At 38.5% G+C, this 14,758-nt stretch overlaps 1 protein-coding gene across 5 annotated transcripts in view; it reads left to right on the forward strand.

Annotated features, from left to right (window-relative positions):
- SFMBT1 (Scm like with four mbt domains 1) overlaps positions 1 to 14,758 on the forward strand; it is a 156,566-nt gene that overhangs the window by 80,069 nt on the left and 61,739 nt on the right. For all 5 annotated transcript variants that reach the window (XM_058442976.1, XM_058442975.1, XM_058442974.1 and 2 more), the window contains exon 2: positions 2,457 to 2,610. In XM_058442976.1, coding sequence (XP_058298959.1) covers positions 2,583 to 2,610 — 28 coding nt within the window. In that variant the 5' untranslated portion in view covers positions 2,457 to 2,582. The remainder of the gene's footprint in view (positions 1 to 2,456; positions 2,611 to 14,758) is intronic.

Below are 14,758 nucleotides of genomic sequence, written 5' to 3' on the forward strand. Positions count from 1 at the left end.
AGACCTGCCTTTATATTCTTTCTTATCACCTAGTACTTTTACTTCATGGCAATTTAAATAATTTTTTTATTGTTGGCTTAATTTGTCTCCCTCCAGTTGAAAATAAGCTCCATGAAAGCAGGAACCATATCTCTCTTGATTACTTTACCCCATCCCCTACAGTAGTGGTTGGTAAGGAGCTGGTGTTTGATAAGTATATAGGGAAAGAATAAATTAGTAGGTGGAGTGATACAGTTTGGATGTTTTGGGATTGGTGTAGAAAAGTAAATTGAGGGAAGAGAGCACATTTAGAAGCTGTAAACATCACTCTCAAGTTTCTATTCAATTGTTCCCATCTTTGAAAGTGTGGGTTTCGGTGCTTATATTCTGTGATACGATCTGGGATAACTGGCATTTATCTCAAGTGGGATGTTCACAATTTTAATAGTTATCAAAACTTTTTCTACGCTCATTATGAAATGAAAATTTTAAATCTGAAAAAGATCTTTATTTGTTTTATAGATAAAAAATGGATATAATATGGTAGTGTATCAGATTGCATAGCTAGTTATCAGTAGACCTGGCACTAGAACCTAGGTTTCCTTACCTCCCCACCTTTTTTTTGAGACAGGGTTTCACTCCCATTGCCCAGGCTAGAGTGCAGTGGCGTGATCTTGTCTCATTGCAGCCTCACCCTCAGCCTCCTGGGCTCAAGTGATTCTCCTGCCTCAGCCACCCAAGTAGCCGGGACTGCAGGCATGCACTACCACACCCAGCTAATTTTCATATATATTTTTTGAGACAGAGTTTTGCTGTGTTGCCCAGGCTGGTCTTTCACTCCTAGGCTCAAGTGATCTGCCCACCTTGGCCTCCCAAAGTGCTAGGATTAGAGGCATGAGCCACACACCCGGCCATCCCTACCCATTTTAAGCTATTGTCCTTTAGGTAGCTGGTACCTTTTCAAAGTGATGTAAGGATGTATTAAAAGCTAAGCTTTTTCTTCATGATTAAAGTTGCTTATGAGAATCATTTACTGGGAGCTCTAATACACACTCAAAACTTTTGAGAGGTATAGAATTGCTTGATCCTACAAATATCACCCCCAAAGCTGTGCTGTTAAGTACCCATCCCAATGCTATAGTTTTCTGTATTGTCACTTTTGCAGTTAGTTCATGCCGTGCCTTCCTGTAGCAGCTCTTTTCTCCCTTTCATTTTCTCTTTCTAATCTATTAGGCACATATTAAGATAATAGCTTAGATTATTTTACATGTATGTAAAGCAAGAATAAATAGATTCATCCATACTGCAACGTGGATGAACCTCAAAAACATGATAAGTGAAAGACAACCAAATATGAAAGACCACATTTCATATGGTTCCATTTATGTGAAATGTTTGGGAAAGGCAAAATCTGTAGAGACAAAGCAGATGAGTGGTTGCTTGAGCTTAGGGATGGAATGGGAAGGAGCTGCAAGTGAGCATTTGGCTTCTTTTCAGGATAATAGAAGTATTCTCAAATTCAATTATGATGGTTACACTTTGTACATTTACTAAAAATTAATTTGTACACTTAAAATGGGAAATTTTGGTATGTGATTTATATCTCAATAAAGGTTTTTTTTTTTCTTTTTTTGTGATACAGTGTCTGGCTCTGTCACCCAGGCTGGAGTGCAGTGGTGCGATCTTGGCTCACTGCAACCTCTGTCCCCCAGACTCAAGCCATCCTCCCACTTCAGCCTCCCGAGTAGCTGAAACTACAGGCATGCGCCACCATACCCAGCTAGTTTTTGTATTTTTAGTACCGATGAGGTTTTGCCATGTTGCCCAGGCTGGTCCCAAACTCCTGGGCTCGAAGCAATCCTCTCACCTCAGCCTCCCAGAGTGTTGGGATTACAGGCATGAGCCACCGCTTCCAGCCCTAAAGCTGTTTTTTAAAAAAAGAATAAGCAGGTTCAAAGCTTATTTTGGAGGAATCCTCTTTGTAATTGTAGGCTAATACAGTTGATATTTATGGTTCTGCATAATATTCTAGATAGATGAAATGGAAAATTAGATAAAGTAGTACTGTATCCTGAATCATATTTGTTGTGTAAGACAGCATTGAAAGCTAACTCCCCCGTCTCCCTAGGAGACCATTAGGAACTGGAGTTTTGTGGATAGGAATCATGGTGCTAAATATGGTAATGTAAATTTAAAGGGTAATGATTCATATACATCTTACTTTCTTGTGAGTTTTAGATTTATTATCAAGATCTTGATAGTGTGCGTTCTCTACACATACAGACGCACATGAGCGCACACATACACATACAGACTCTTCAAAATTAGAAAAGGTGTCAATTTTTCCTCCAGTCCTATCTATTCTGCCAGTATGTTTTTGTCTTATCTCATCTCTCAACCAGTCGAGTGCCCTGTTTGATGAGTGAGTAAGCACACTTGGGCTTCAGGCTGTTCATGTGTTCTTTTTCATTTTTCAGCACTTTCATTTGGACCCTTGGATACCCATTGAACAGATGCTTGGAACCTGCAAGTAATCTTCAGATCCTAGCAGAACCATAGGCCTTTCCTTTGTGTCAGGAGGATATAGCCTATATGCTGTGGAAATGAACGGGGAGCAGCAGCTTGATGCAGGTATTGGTTTTATTCTCAGAATTTATTCTCTAGGATGCACAATTATATTACTTGCCTTTGTTATATTGTCTGTTTCTCTACCACTGAACTGGAAGCTCTTTGAAGTCTTAAGTTGTTTTTCATTGCCATCTTCTGTACCTCTCAGAGAACCTGGCACTAGGGGCTACTAATAATGTTTGCTGTAAAGAAACTGTTATGAACAAGGCTGGGCATGGTGGTTCACGCCTGTAATCATAACACTTTGGGAGGCCGAGGTGGGCAGATCATGAGGTCAGGAGATTGAGACCATCCTGGCTAACACGGTGAAACCCCGTCTCTACTAAACAAAATATAAAAAAATTAGCTGGGCGTGGTGGTGGGCGCCTGTAGTCCCAGCTACTCAGGAGGCTGAGACAGGAGAATGGTGTGAACCCGGGAGGCAGAGCTTGCAGTGAGCCGAGATCGCACCACTGCACTCCAGCCTGGGCAATGGAGCGAGACTCCTTCTCAAAAAAAAAAAAAAAAGGAACTGTTTTGAGTAGACTTCTTTTTTAAAATAGCATTAAAATTTTGATGATTACTTTCTAGTTATTTTGAAGTAATTATGCATTCACAGGAGTTTGTAAAGATAGTACTTACAGATTTCATGTTCCTTTCACCCAGTTTCTCTCATTAGTTACAATAATATGATATAAAACTGAGGAAATTGATATTAGTATAAATAATGTGTAATTCTATGTCATTTTATCACGTGTAGATTCCTGGAACCATCCCCTCAGTCAAAATACACAACTATTCCATCACCACAAAGAGCTCCCACACCTATCCTCCTTCCCCCCACTTTCCCTAATTCCAGGCAACTGTTAATGTGTTCTCCATCTCTATAATTTTGTCATTTAAAGAATGTTACATAAATAGAATAACATGGTACATGGCTTTTTGAGATGGGCTTTAATAATGCCCTTGAGATCCATCCAAGCTCTTGCGTATATTGACAGTTTGTTCCTTTTTATTGTGGAGGAGTAGTCATGAATGTACTACAGTTTGGTTAACCATTCATCTATTGTAGTACATTTTGGTTGTTTCCAGTTTTTGGCTGTTACAAACACGTAAGTTGCTATTAACAATTATGTATATAATACTTTATTTTTCTGGGATACATACCCAGCAGCACAATCACTAGATCATATTTAGTAAAGAAAACTGCAAAATTATGCTCCAGAGTGGCTGTGCCATTTTTCATTCTCACCAGCAGTGTATGAGAGATCTAGTTTCTCTACATCCTCACTATTATCTGGTGTTGTCATTACTTTTGTTTAAGCCATTCTGATAGGTGGGTAGTGACAGCTCATCATGGTGTTAATTTGTACCTCCCTAATGGCCGCCAGTGATATTGAACATCTTTACGTGTTCCTACTTGGCATCTGTATATCCTCTTCAGTGAAATATCTTTTCATGTCTTTGGCTCATTATTAATTGGTTTATTTTTAATTAATAAAGATTGGTTTTTTTGTTGAGGTTTGTTTTTCAAAAAACTTTATTGAAATATTTTTTTTTTGAGATGCAATACACATACCATAAAATCAACCCTTTTAGAGTACATAATTCAGAGGTTTTTAGTCTATTCACAAAGTTTTCCAACCATCACTGCTGTCTAATTCCAGAACATTCCATCACAACAAACCATTAGCCATCGTTTCCTTTTCCACCCAGACTCTGGCATCCATAATCTACTTTCTGTCTCTAGGATTTACCTATTCCTGCTTTCTTTTATTAACGTTTGCATGGTATATCTTTTTCATCCTTTTCTTTTCAACATGCCTGTATCATTATATTTGAAATAAGGTTCTTGACACAGCATACACTAATTTTTAAAAATTTTGGCCTTACAGGATGTATGTATACCATTTATACTTAATGTAATTATTGATATGTTTGGATTCAAGTCTGCCTTTTTTGCTTATTTATTTTTTTCTGTTTTTGTTTGTTTGTTTCTCTAGAGCAGTGAGATTTCTTTCAGACTGGCTTCTGTGTTCTTTTTTTCCCTCTGCTTTCCTGTGGGCTACTTGAACTTTTTTTTAGAATTCCATTTTGATTTGTAGTGTTTTTGAGTATATCCTCTTGTAGCACTTATTAGTGGTTACTTTAGGTATTATATTACATATATATATATAACTTATCACAATCTTCATTTTATTACTTTAAGTGAAGTATAGAAACCTTACCTACGTTTACTTCTCTTTACCCTCTTTTATTTATAATTGCCTTAAATATTTTCCTCTACATATTTTGAGAACCACATCAGACATGCTTAACATTTTTGTTTAAACTGTCAAACATAATTTAGAACACTTGAGAGAAGGAAAATTTATTATATTTTTCAATATTTTTACTCTTTCTGTTGTCATTTATTCTTTTCCTGATTTTGCAAGATTCTTTCTTTTGTCACTTCATTTCTATTGAGATAATTTTCTTTAGTCTTTTTTTTTTTTTTTTTGAGATGGAGTCTCGCACTGTCACCCAGGCTGGAGTGCAGTGGCGTGATCTCGGCTCACTGCAGGCTCCGCCTCCTGGGTTCACACCATTCTCCTGTCTCAGCCTTCCGAGTATCTGGGACTGCAGGTGCCCGCCACCACACCTGGCTAATTTTTTGTATTTTTAGTAGAGACGGGGATTCACTGTGTTAGCCAGGATGGTCTTGATCTCCTGACCTCGTGATCCACCTGTCTCGGCCTCCCAAAGTGCTGGGATTACAGGCGTGAGCCACCGCGCCAGTTTTAGTCCTTTTTTTTTTTTTTTTTTTTGAGACAGAGTCTTGCTCTGTCGCCCAGACTGGAGTGTAGTGGCGCAATCTCGGCTCGGCTCACTGCAAGCTCCGTCTCCCAAGTTCACGCCATTCTCCTGCCTCAGCCTCCCCAGTAGCTGGGACTACAGGCACCTGCTACCACGCCTGGCTAATTTTTTGTGTTTTTAGTAGAGACGGGGTTTCACCGTGTTAGCCAGGATGGTCTTGATCTCCTGACCTCCTGATCTGTCCGCCTCAGCCTCCCAAAGTGCTGGGATTACAGGCGTGAGCCACCGCACCCGGCCTTTAGTCTTTTTTTAAAAGGAGGTCTACTAGTGACAGATTATCTTCATTTCCTTTCATTTGAGAATGTGTTGATTTCCCCATTCATTATTGAGGGATATTTTTGCTGGATATGGAATCCTGGGTTGAAAGCTCATTTCTTTCAGCTCTCAGAAAATAATTGTACTAATTCTTTCCGGCCTCCATGGTTTCTGATGAGAAATCTACTGTCATTGGACACTCTCCCACCTCCCACCTCCAACGCTTTGCTTTAAAAGAGAGGTTTCTCTGTTGTTAATTTTAAGATTTTTTTTTTTTTTTGCTTTTAGTTTTTGGAAGTTTGAGTCTGGTGTATGTTTTTTGGGGGGTTTATCTTGTTTGGGGTTTAGTTAACTTCTTGAGTTTATAGACGTTTTATCTTTTGCCAGGTTTAGAAAATTTTTAGCCATTATTTCTTCAAATACTTTTTCAGTCTTCATTTTTTCTTCTTCTGAAACTTTGATAAAACTAATATTAGAGCTTCTCTTACTGTCCCACATGTCCCTCAGACTCTCTTCATTTTTTTTGTAATGTTTTCTCTCTGTTGTTTAGATTGGGTTTTTTCTGTTGTTTTGTCTTCAATTTTACTCATTCTTTCTTGTCTGCTTCATTCTGCTGTTGAACTTATCCATAGAGGGTTTGTTTTTTATTAATTGGGTTATTTTCAGTTCTAAAATTCTCTTTTTGAGCTGGAGAAGGAAGAGGGAAGGGAATAGTCCCAACTTAAAATGTCACATTTCGCTCTTCTAACTGAGGTTTAGTGGCTTATCTTGAATTGATGCTTTTTAGCTTGTTCTGTGCCTTTGGTTAATTTTAGGATTTTGAAATGATGATTTTCATTGTTTAGCCAGTCTTTTGGTTCTTTTATGGGAGAGTGGGTTCACTGCGATAATCATTTTGCCATTTCAGAAGCTGATTTTTCCTTTGTTTTGAATATTATTAACTCATGTATTTAAGTACGTATATGTATATGTATACATTTGATGAGTTTGAATTCATTGCTGTCATCATTCATTTGATGATCAAATTCTAGAGCAGCAAGAGTTCTTTCAGAGTGGTTCCTGTGTTCTTCTGATGTGATGTCATGTATCTTTGATACAGTTAGTCCTTGCCTTCTGGACCAGTAAGATTCCAAGGTACCTCCTGAACATATTCTGCCCCAAACTTGCAATCTGCTGTTTCTCTGAGGAGCTTTTTTTTTCTTTAAAGTAGGTATGATATTTAGAGACCACAATCTGGGTGCTGGAGTGCTAATTTGATACTAGGTTGTAATTTATTCTAGGCCTTACTTACAGACATAGCTAGAAAATACACATTTAAAATTATTTTCTATTTTTTAGAGACAAAATCTTGCTTTGTCACTCAGGATGGAGTACAGTGGCATGATTATGGCTCACTGCAGCCTCAAACTCCTGTGTTCAAGTCATCTTCCCACCTCAGCCTCCCAAGTAGCTGGGAACACAGGCACGTGCCATCATCCCCAGCAATTTTTTTTATTTTTGTAGAGATGGGGTCTTGCTATGTTACCCAGGCTGGTTTCAAACTCCTGGCTTCAAGTGATCTTCCTGCCTCAGCCTCCCAAATTGCTGGGATTTACAGGTGTAAGCCACCATGCTCAGCCATGAAAATACACATCTTTTGAAAAGTAAAGAAAATAATGGTTTTACATTGATACTTACAATTTAAATTTAAAATTACAGGGTTTTAACTGGGCACAGTGGCATGCACCTGTAGTCCTGCTACTTGGGAGGCTGAGGTGGCTTGAGCCTGGGAATTCAAGGCCAGCTGGGGCAATATAGGGAAACTCCATCTCAAAAAAACAAAACAAACAAAAAATAAAACAGGGTTACAAGGTTTTTTCTTCTTTGATTTTATGCTTTTATCTCTTCCCTTTTAGAAGTGTCTTGTTTGCTAATGATGGTAATATTATTACTTCTTTGTTTTTATCCTATAAAAGTCCTCTAATTATTTTAAAATAATAATACCAACATTTCAGATATCAACCACAGTGTGCAGTTTAAGATTTATTTATAGTTTTTGCTTTTAAATATATTCCACTGGTGTTTATAGTCAGAGTATTGTATTTTAATATGGTGTAGGCCAGACCCGGTGGCTCACGCCTGTAATCCAGCACTTTGGGAGGCAAAGGCAGGAGGATTGCTTGAGCCCAGGGGTTCAAGACCAGTCTGGGCAACATAGGGAAACTCTGTCTCTACCAAAAAGAAAAAAAAAATTAGCCAGGTGCAGTGGCATGTACCTGTAGTCCCAGCTACTTGGGAGTCTGAGGTGGGAAGATTGCTTGAGCCAGGGTGGCTGAGGCTTCAGAGAGCTTTTATTGTACCACAGCACTCCAGCCTGGGTGACAGAGCAAGACCCTGTCTCAAAAACAAATAAAAATAAATAGCGTTACTTAAAGGAATCCTGTTTTCTTGTGTTTTTCCCACCAACAGTTAGCTCATGTGTTTCAGTTCATTTGAAATTTATAGAATTTTTTTATTTCAATTTAATTGTTTCTAAATTGTATAAGGAGTCTGCATACTTCTAAAGTCAAAATTGGCCGGGCGGGGGGTCATGCCTGTAATCCCAGCACTTTGGGAGGGCGAGGCGGGTGGACCACCTGAGGTCAGGGATTTGAGACTAGCCTGGCCAACATGGTAAAACCCCATCTCTACTAAAAATACAAAAAATTAGCCGGGCATGGTGGTATGCGCCTGTAATCCCAGCTACTAGGAAGGCTAAGGCAAGAGAACCACTTGTACCCAGGAGGTGGAGGTTGCAGTGAGCTGAGATCGCACCACTGCATTCCAGCCTGGGTGACAGAGTGAAACTCCATCTCAAAAAAATAAAATAAAATAAAATAACTTCAACCTGATATCACTAATTCTTTCTGTTTTTCCACATATATAGCCAGTTTTATTACTTTTTAATTTATTCTCCTGTTGTTCATTTTTAAAAATATAAACTAATATATGTGAGCGTATATACATATATCCTCATACTCAAATCTGTCTCTTATTTATTTATTTATTTATTTATTTATTTATTTATTTATTATTATTTTTTTGAGACAGGGAGCCTTGCTCTGTCACCCAGGCTGGAGTGCAGTGGCACAACCTCGGCTCACTGCAACCCCTGCCTCCGCGTTCAAACAATTCTCATGCCTTAGCCTCCTGAGTAGCTGGAATTACAGGCACGTGCCACCGTGCACCCGGCTAATTTTTGTATTTTTAGTAGAGATGGGGTTTCACCACGTTGGCCAGTCTCCTCTCGAACTCCTGGCCTCATGTGATCCACCCGTCTCGGCCTCCCAAAGTGCTAGGATTATAGGCATGAGCCACTGCTCCTGGCCCCTCTCCCATCTTATACAAAAAGTAGGGATACAAAAAAAAATACTGTTTGGTAGTGTGGTTACTCTTAACAGTATATTTTGGAGATTATTCCACATCAGTATATAGAAATTGTTCTCATTGCTTTTTACAGCAACCTGTACTGAATACATATACCATATTTATTCAACCATTTCCTTATTGATGGACGTCAGGGTTATTTCCAGTCTTGGTATTACAAATAGTGCTGCAATGAATGGCTTTGTACATATGTCTTTTTGTATTTTTGCCAACATATCTTTGGGATAGATTCCTAGAAGTGGGATTGCTGGATCAAAAGGTAAATACATATGTAATTTTGTTGGATATTGCCAAGTTTTCTTCCACAGAGGTTGTGTCATTATGCTTTACCTGTGTAACTACAGCCTCACCATAGAGGCTTGTCACACTTTGGAATTCTTTTCAATCTGATATCTCTGTTGTTTTAATTTGCATTTCTCTTAAAATTTGCACATTTTCATATATTTAAGGATTATGCATTTCTTTAGTAAATTCTCATATCTTGCTCATCATCTCATCACATCATTAGTCTTGTTTCTTTTCAGCATTGTGTGAGAGATTTTAGTTGAGTGATTCATCATTTTAATTGTTATTTATTTTTTATTTTTAAATTAACATGCTGTTTAAGGGCCTAGAGTCCTTGCTAAGGGCCATGAATGCCCAGCCTTGTTGTGTAAATTGACTTTCCACTGGCCTGTACTTTCAAGATGCCCTCAAAGCCGTCTTTATTATTGGCTTGTATTTCTAATGAAAACATTTCAAATACATTAAAACTATGGAAAAGACTAAAACAAACAGCCATATGCCTAGCATAAATATTTAATAAATGTTAATGTTCAATATTTGTTTTTAATTTTTTATTGTGGTAGAATGTCCATCATGTAAAATTTACCATTTTCGCCTTTTTTAAAGAGATGGGGTCTTGCAACATTGCCCAGGCTGGAGTGCAGTGGCTATTCACAGGCACAATCATGTCTTGTAGTTCACAGGCACTACAGTCTTGAACTCCTGGGATCAAGCAGTTCTCTTGCTTCAGCCTCCTGAGTAGCTGGGATTACAGGCCATTTTAACAATTTTTAAGTGTATAGTTTATTGGCATTAAGTACATTCACATTGTTGGGCAATAATCACTGCCAGCCATCTCCTTATCTTTCCAAATGGAAAGGTATACCTGTTCAACAGTAACTCCCCATTCCCCAGTTTCCCTAGGCCCTAGCACCCACCATTTAATTTTCCGTTTCTATGAATTTGACTACTATAGGTATCCATTTGTTTTTTGTGACGGGCTTATTTCTCTTAGCATAATGTCTTCAGTGTTTATCAATGTTGTAGTATGTGTCAGAACTTTATTTTTGGGAGGATGGGGTCTCTAACAGCCCAGGCTGGAGTTCAGTGATGTGATCACTGCTCACTGTAGCCCCAACCTCACAAGTGATCCTCCCACCTCAGCCTCTCAAGTAGCTGGGACTACAGCCACTCACCACCATGCTCAGCTTACTCCTAAAAATATTTTTGTAGACACGAGATTTCCCTCTGTTGCTCAGGCTGGTATCAAACTCCTGGGCTTAAGCTATCCTCTGCCTTGGCTTCCCAAAGTGTTGGGATTACAGGCATGAGCCACCGCACCCGGCCAGAATTTCCTTTTTTTAAAAGGCTAAATAATATTCCATTGTATGTATATACTACATTCTTTTTGTTATCCATTCATCTGTTGATGGACACTTGGGTTGCTTCTACCTTTTGGTTATTGTGAATATTGCTGCTATAAACGTTTGTGTACAAATACATGTTTGAGTCCCTCTTTTTAATTCTTTTTGGGTATATACACAGACATGCATAGATAGATAGATAGATAGATAGATAGATAGATAGATAGATAGATAATAGATAGATAGATAGATAGATAGATAGATAGATAGATAGATAGATAGATAGATAATATGATATTTTAAAAATATTTTGAGGAAGTACTGTACAGTTTTCTATAGTGGCTGTACCATTTTACATTCCCACCAGAAATATACAACCATTCTTAATTCTCCACATCCTCACCAACACTTATTATTTTTTGCCTTTTTGTTTATAGTTATTCTAATATGTGTGAAATGGCATTTCATCGTAGTTTTGATTTGCATTTCCCTAATGATTAGTAATGTTGAACATCTTTTCATGCATTTTCATTTTTTAAAAGAAGTGAAACATAATACAGTTTAAGCCTCTTTGTGCTTCCCTTCTAATCTGTTTCCTTCTCTTTATCCCCAAAGGTAACTTTGTTGAAGTTGATACGTATTCTTTTCATCCTTTTCTTTACACTCTTATATTAATATGCATATATTCATAAACATTACACTGCAAAGTTTTGTTTTGAAACCTAGCTGCGCTTTTCATTCTGCACTTGCCTTTTCTGCTTCATGTGTGTTTTTGAGACTTATCTATGTCAACACTAGCATTCATTTCAACTGCTGTATAGTAGTATTCCATTGAAGAATTGCCATAACTTACGTATTCTACTTACTGCTTCCAGTTTGTTGATATTACAAATGCTGCTGGGATGAACATCCTTATATTTACCTCCTTGTGGTCATGTGGAGTATGGTTTCCCCTAGGGTGTACTCATTCAGCAGTTTATTGAGAGTCTTCTGTATAACAAGCATTGTTCTGGGCAGAGGAATACATCAATGAACAACAACAACAAAACAACCATCTCTGCTCTTAGGGAGTTTATGTGAAGTGAGATTATTGGATTATAGAGTACTTGAGTCTTGGCTCACTTAACAAGAGTATTTTAAGAATCTAGGTGGCAAATTCCTGACTTTATGGAGTTTGTGATCTAACAGGTATATTGTCAATAGGAATGAATGCCATGAAGAAAAGGGAAGCAGAGCCTAAAGATGGATACTGTTGCCTTTCTGAAGATGAACATTTGAGTAGAGACTTGAATGAAATGGAGCATGAAGGACACTGGGAGATGATTCTTTGAGTTGAGGGATAGCAAATGTAGAGGGTTTGTAGAAAGAGTATGATTAAAGAATGGCAAGAACCTCATTGTCACCCGAGTGTGGTTAGCATGGAGAGTTTGGCTGAGGATAAAGTGGTAGGGTAGGCAGCCAGGGATCAGGTCATGTACGGCCTTTGTAGTGTCCCACAGATTTTAGATTTTAAGTGTAATTGAAAGGTGGATTGAAAGGTGGAAGATATTGTGGTTAGGCCTTGGACTAGAGATAGCCAGTAGATATGGTGGGAAGTGATTTGATTTGAGATATGTTTTTTGTTTGTTTTTATTTCCAGGATACATATGCAGGATGTGCAGGTTTGTTACATGGGTAAACGTGTGCCATGGTGATTTGCTGCACTTATCAACTCATCACCTAGGTATTAAGCCCAATATACATTAACTATTTTTCCCGATGCTCTCCTCCCCCTGTCCCCCTTGACAGACCCCAGTGTATGCTTTCCCCCCCGATGTGTCCATGTTTTCACATTGTTCATCTCCCACTTATAAGTGAGAACATGTGGGGTTTGCTTTTCTGTTGCTGCGTTAGTTTGCTGAAGATAATGGGTTCCAGCTCCATCCATGTTCCTGCAAAGGACATGATCTCGTTCCTTTTTATGGCTGCATAGTATTCCATGGTGTATATGTACCAGGTTTTCTTTATCCAGTCTATTGTTGATGGGCATTTGGGTTGATTCCATGTCTTTGCTATTGAGAATAGTACTGCCATGAACATACATGTACATGTATCTTTATAATAGAATGATTTATATTCCTTTGGGTAGGTACCCAGTAATGGGATTGCTGGGTCAAATGGTATTTCTGGTTCCAGGTCTTTGAGGAATTGGCACACTGTCTTCCACTAATGGTTGAACTAATTTACATTCCCACCAACAGTGTAAAAGTGTTCCTATTTCTCTGCAGCCTCAACAGCATCTGTTGTTTCTTGACTTTTTAATTTAATTTAATTTTTTTGAGACAGAGTCTCACTCTGTCACCCAGGCTGGAGTGCAGTGGTGTGATCTCTGCTCACTGCCACCTCTGCCTCCCAGGTTCGAGTGATTCTCCTGCCTCAGCCTCCTGAGTAGATGGGATTACAGGCACACGCCACCACGCCTGGCTAATTTTTGTATTTTTAGTAGAGATGGGGTTTCACCATGTTAGCCAGGCTGGTGTTGAGTTCCTGACCTCAAGTGATCCACCTGCCGTGGCCTCCCAAAGTGCCGGGATTACAGGCATGAGCCACGCTGCCCAGCCTGTTTCTTGGCTTTTTAATAATCATCATTCTGACTGGTGTGAGATGGTATCTCATTGTGGTTTTGATTTGCATTTCTCTAATCATCAGTGATGTTGAGCTTTTTTTATATGTTTGTTGCTCGCATAAATGTCTTCTTTTGTAAGATGTCTGTTCATGTCCTTTGTCCGCTTTTTAGTGGGGTTATTGGGTTTTTTCTTCTAAATTTGTTTAAGTTCCTTGTAGATTCTGGATATTAGACCTTTGTCAGATGGAGAGATTACAAAAATGTTCTCCCATTCTTTAGGTTGTCTGTTCGCTCTGGTGATCGTTTCTTTTGCTATGCAGAAGCTCTTTAGTTTAATTAGATCCCGTTTGTCAATTTTTGCTTTTGTTGCAATTGCTTTTGACGTTTTTGTCATGAAATCTTTGCCCATGCCTATGCCCTGAATGTTAGTGCCTAGATTTTCTTCTAGGGTTTGTATAGTTTTGGGTTTTACATTTAAGTCTTTAATGCATCTTGAGTTAATTTTTGTATAAGGCATAAGGAAGGAATCCGGTTTCAATTTTCTGCTTATGGCTTAGTCAGTTCTCCCAGCACCATTTATTAAATAGGGAATCCTTAGTGCTTGTTTTTGAACAACCTTAGTGCAGGTTTGTTGAAAATCAGATGGTTGTAGATGTGTGGTCTTATTTCTGAGTTCTCTATTCTGTTCCATTGGTCTAGATGTCTGTTTTTGTACAAGTATCATGCTGTTTTGATTAGTGTAGACTTGTATAGTTTGAAGTTAGGTAGGGTTATGCCTCCACCTTTGTTCTTCTTGCTTAGGATTGTCTTGTCTGTACAGGCTCTTTTTTGGTTTCCTGTGAAATTTAAAAGTTTGTTTCTATTTCTGTGAAGAATGTCAGTGGTAGTTTAATGGGAATAGTATTGAATCTATAAATTACTTTGGGTAGTATGACCGTTTTCATGATATTTTGATTCTTCCTGTCTATGAGCATGGAATGTTTTTCCATTTGTTTGTGTCCTCTCTGATTTCCTTGAGCAGTGGTTTGTAGTTCTCCTTGAAGGGGTCCTTCACTTCCATTGTTAACTGTATTCTTAGGTATTTTATTCTCTGCAGCAATTGTGAATGGAAGTTCATTCATGATTTGGCTTTCTGCTTGTCTGTTGTTGGTGTATAGGAATGCTTGTGAGTTTTGCACATTGATTTTGTATCGTGAGATTTTGCGGAAGTTGCTTCTCAGCTTAAGAAGCTTTTGGGCTGAAGCGATGGGGTTTTCTAGAGATAGGATCATGTCACCTGCAAACAGAGACAGTTTGACTTCCTCTCTTCCTGTTTGAATACCCTTTATCACTCTCTCTTGCCTGATTGCCACAGCCAGAACTTCCAATACTATGTTTAATAGGAGTGGTGAGAGAGGGCATCCTTGTCTTGTGCCAGTTTTCA

This window comes from Hylobates moloch, unplaced genomic scaffold, assembly GCF_009828535.3.
Source record: "Hylobates moloch isolate HMO894 unplaced genomic scaffold, HMol_V3 SCAFFOLD_8, whole genome shotgun sequence".
NCBI lineage: Eukaryota > Metazoa > Chordata > Mammalia > Primates > Hylobatidae > Hylobates > Hylobates moloch.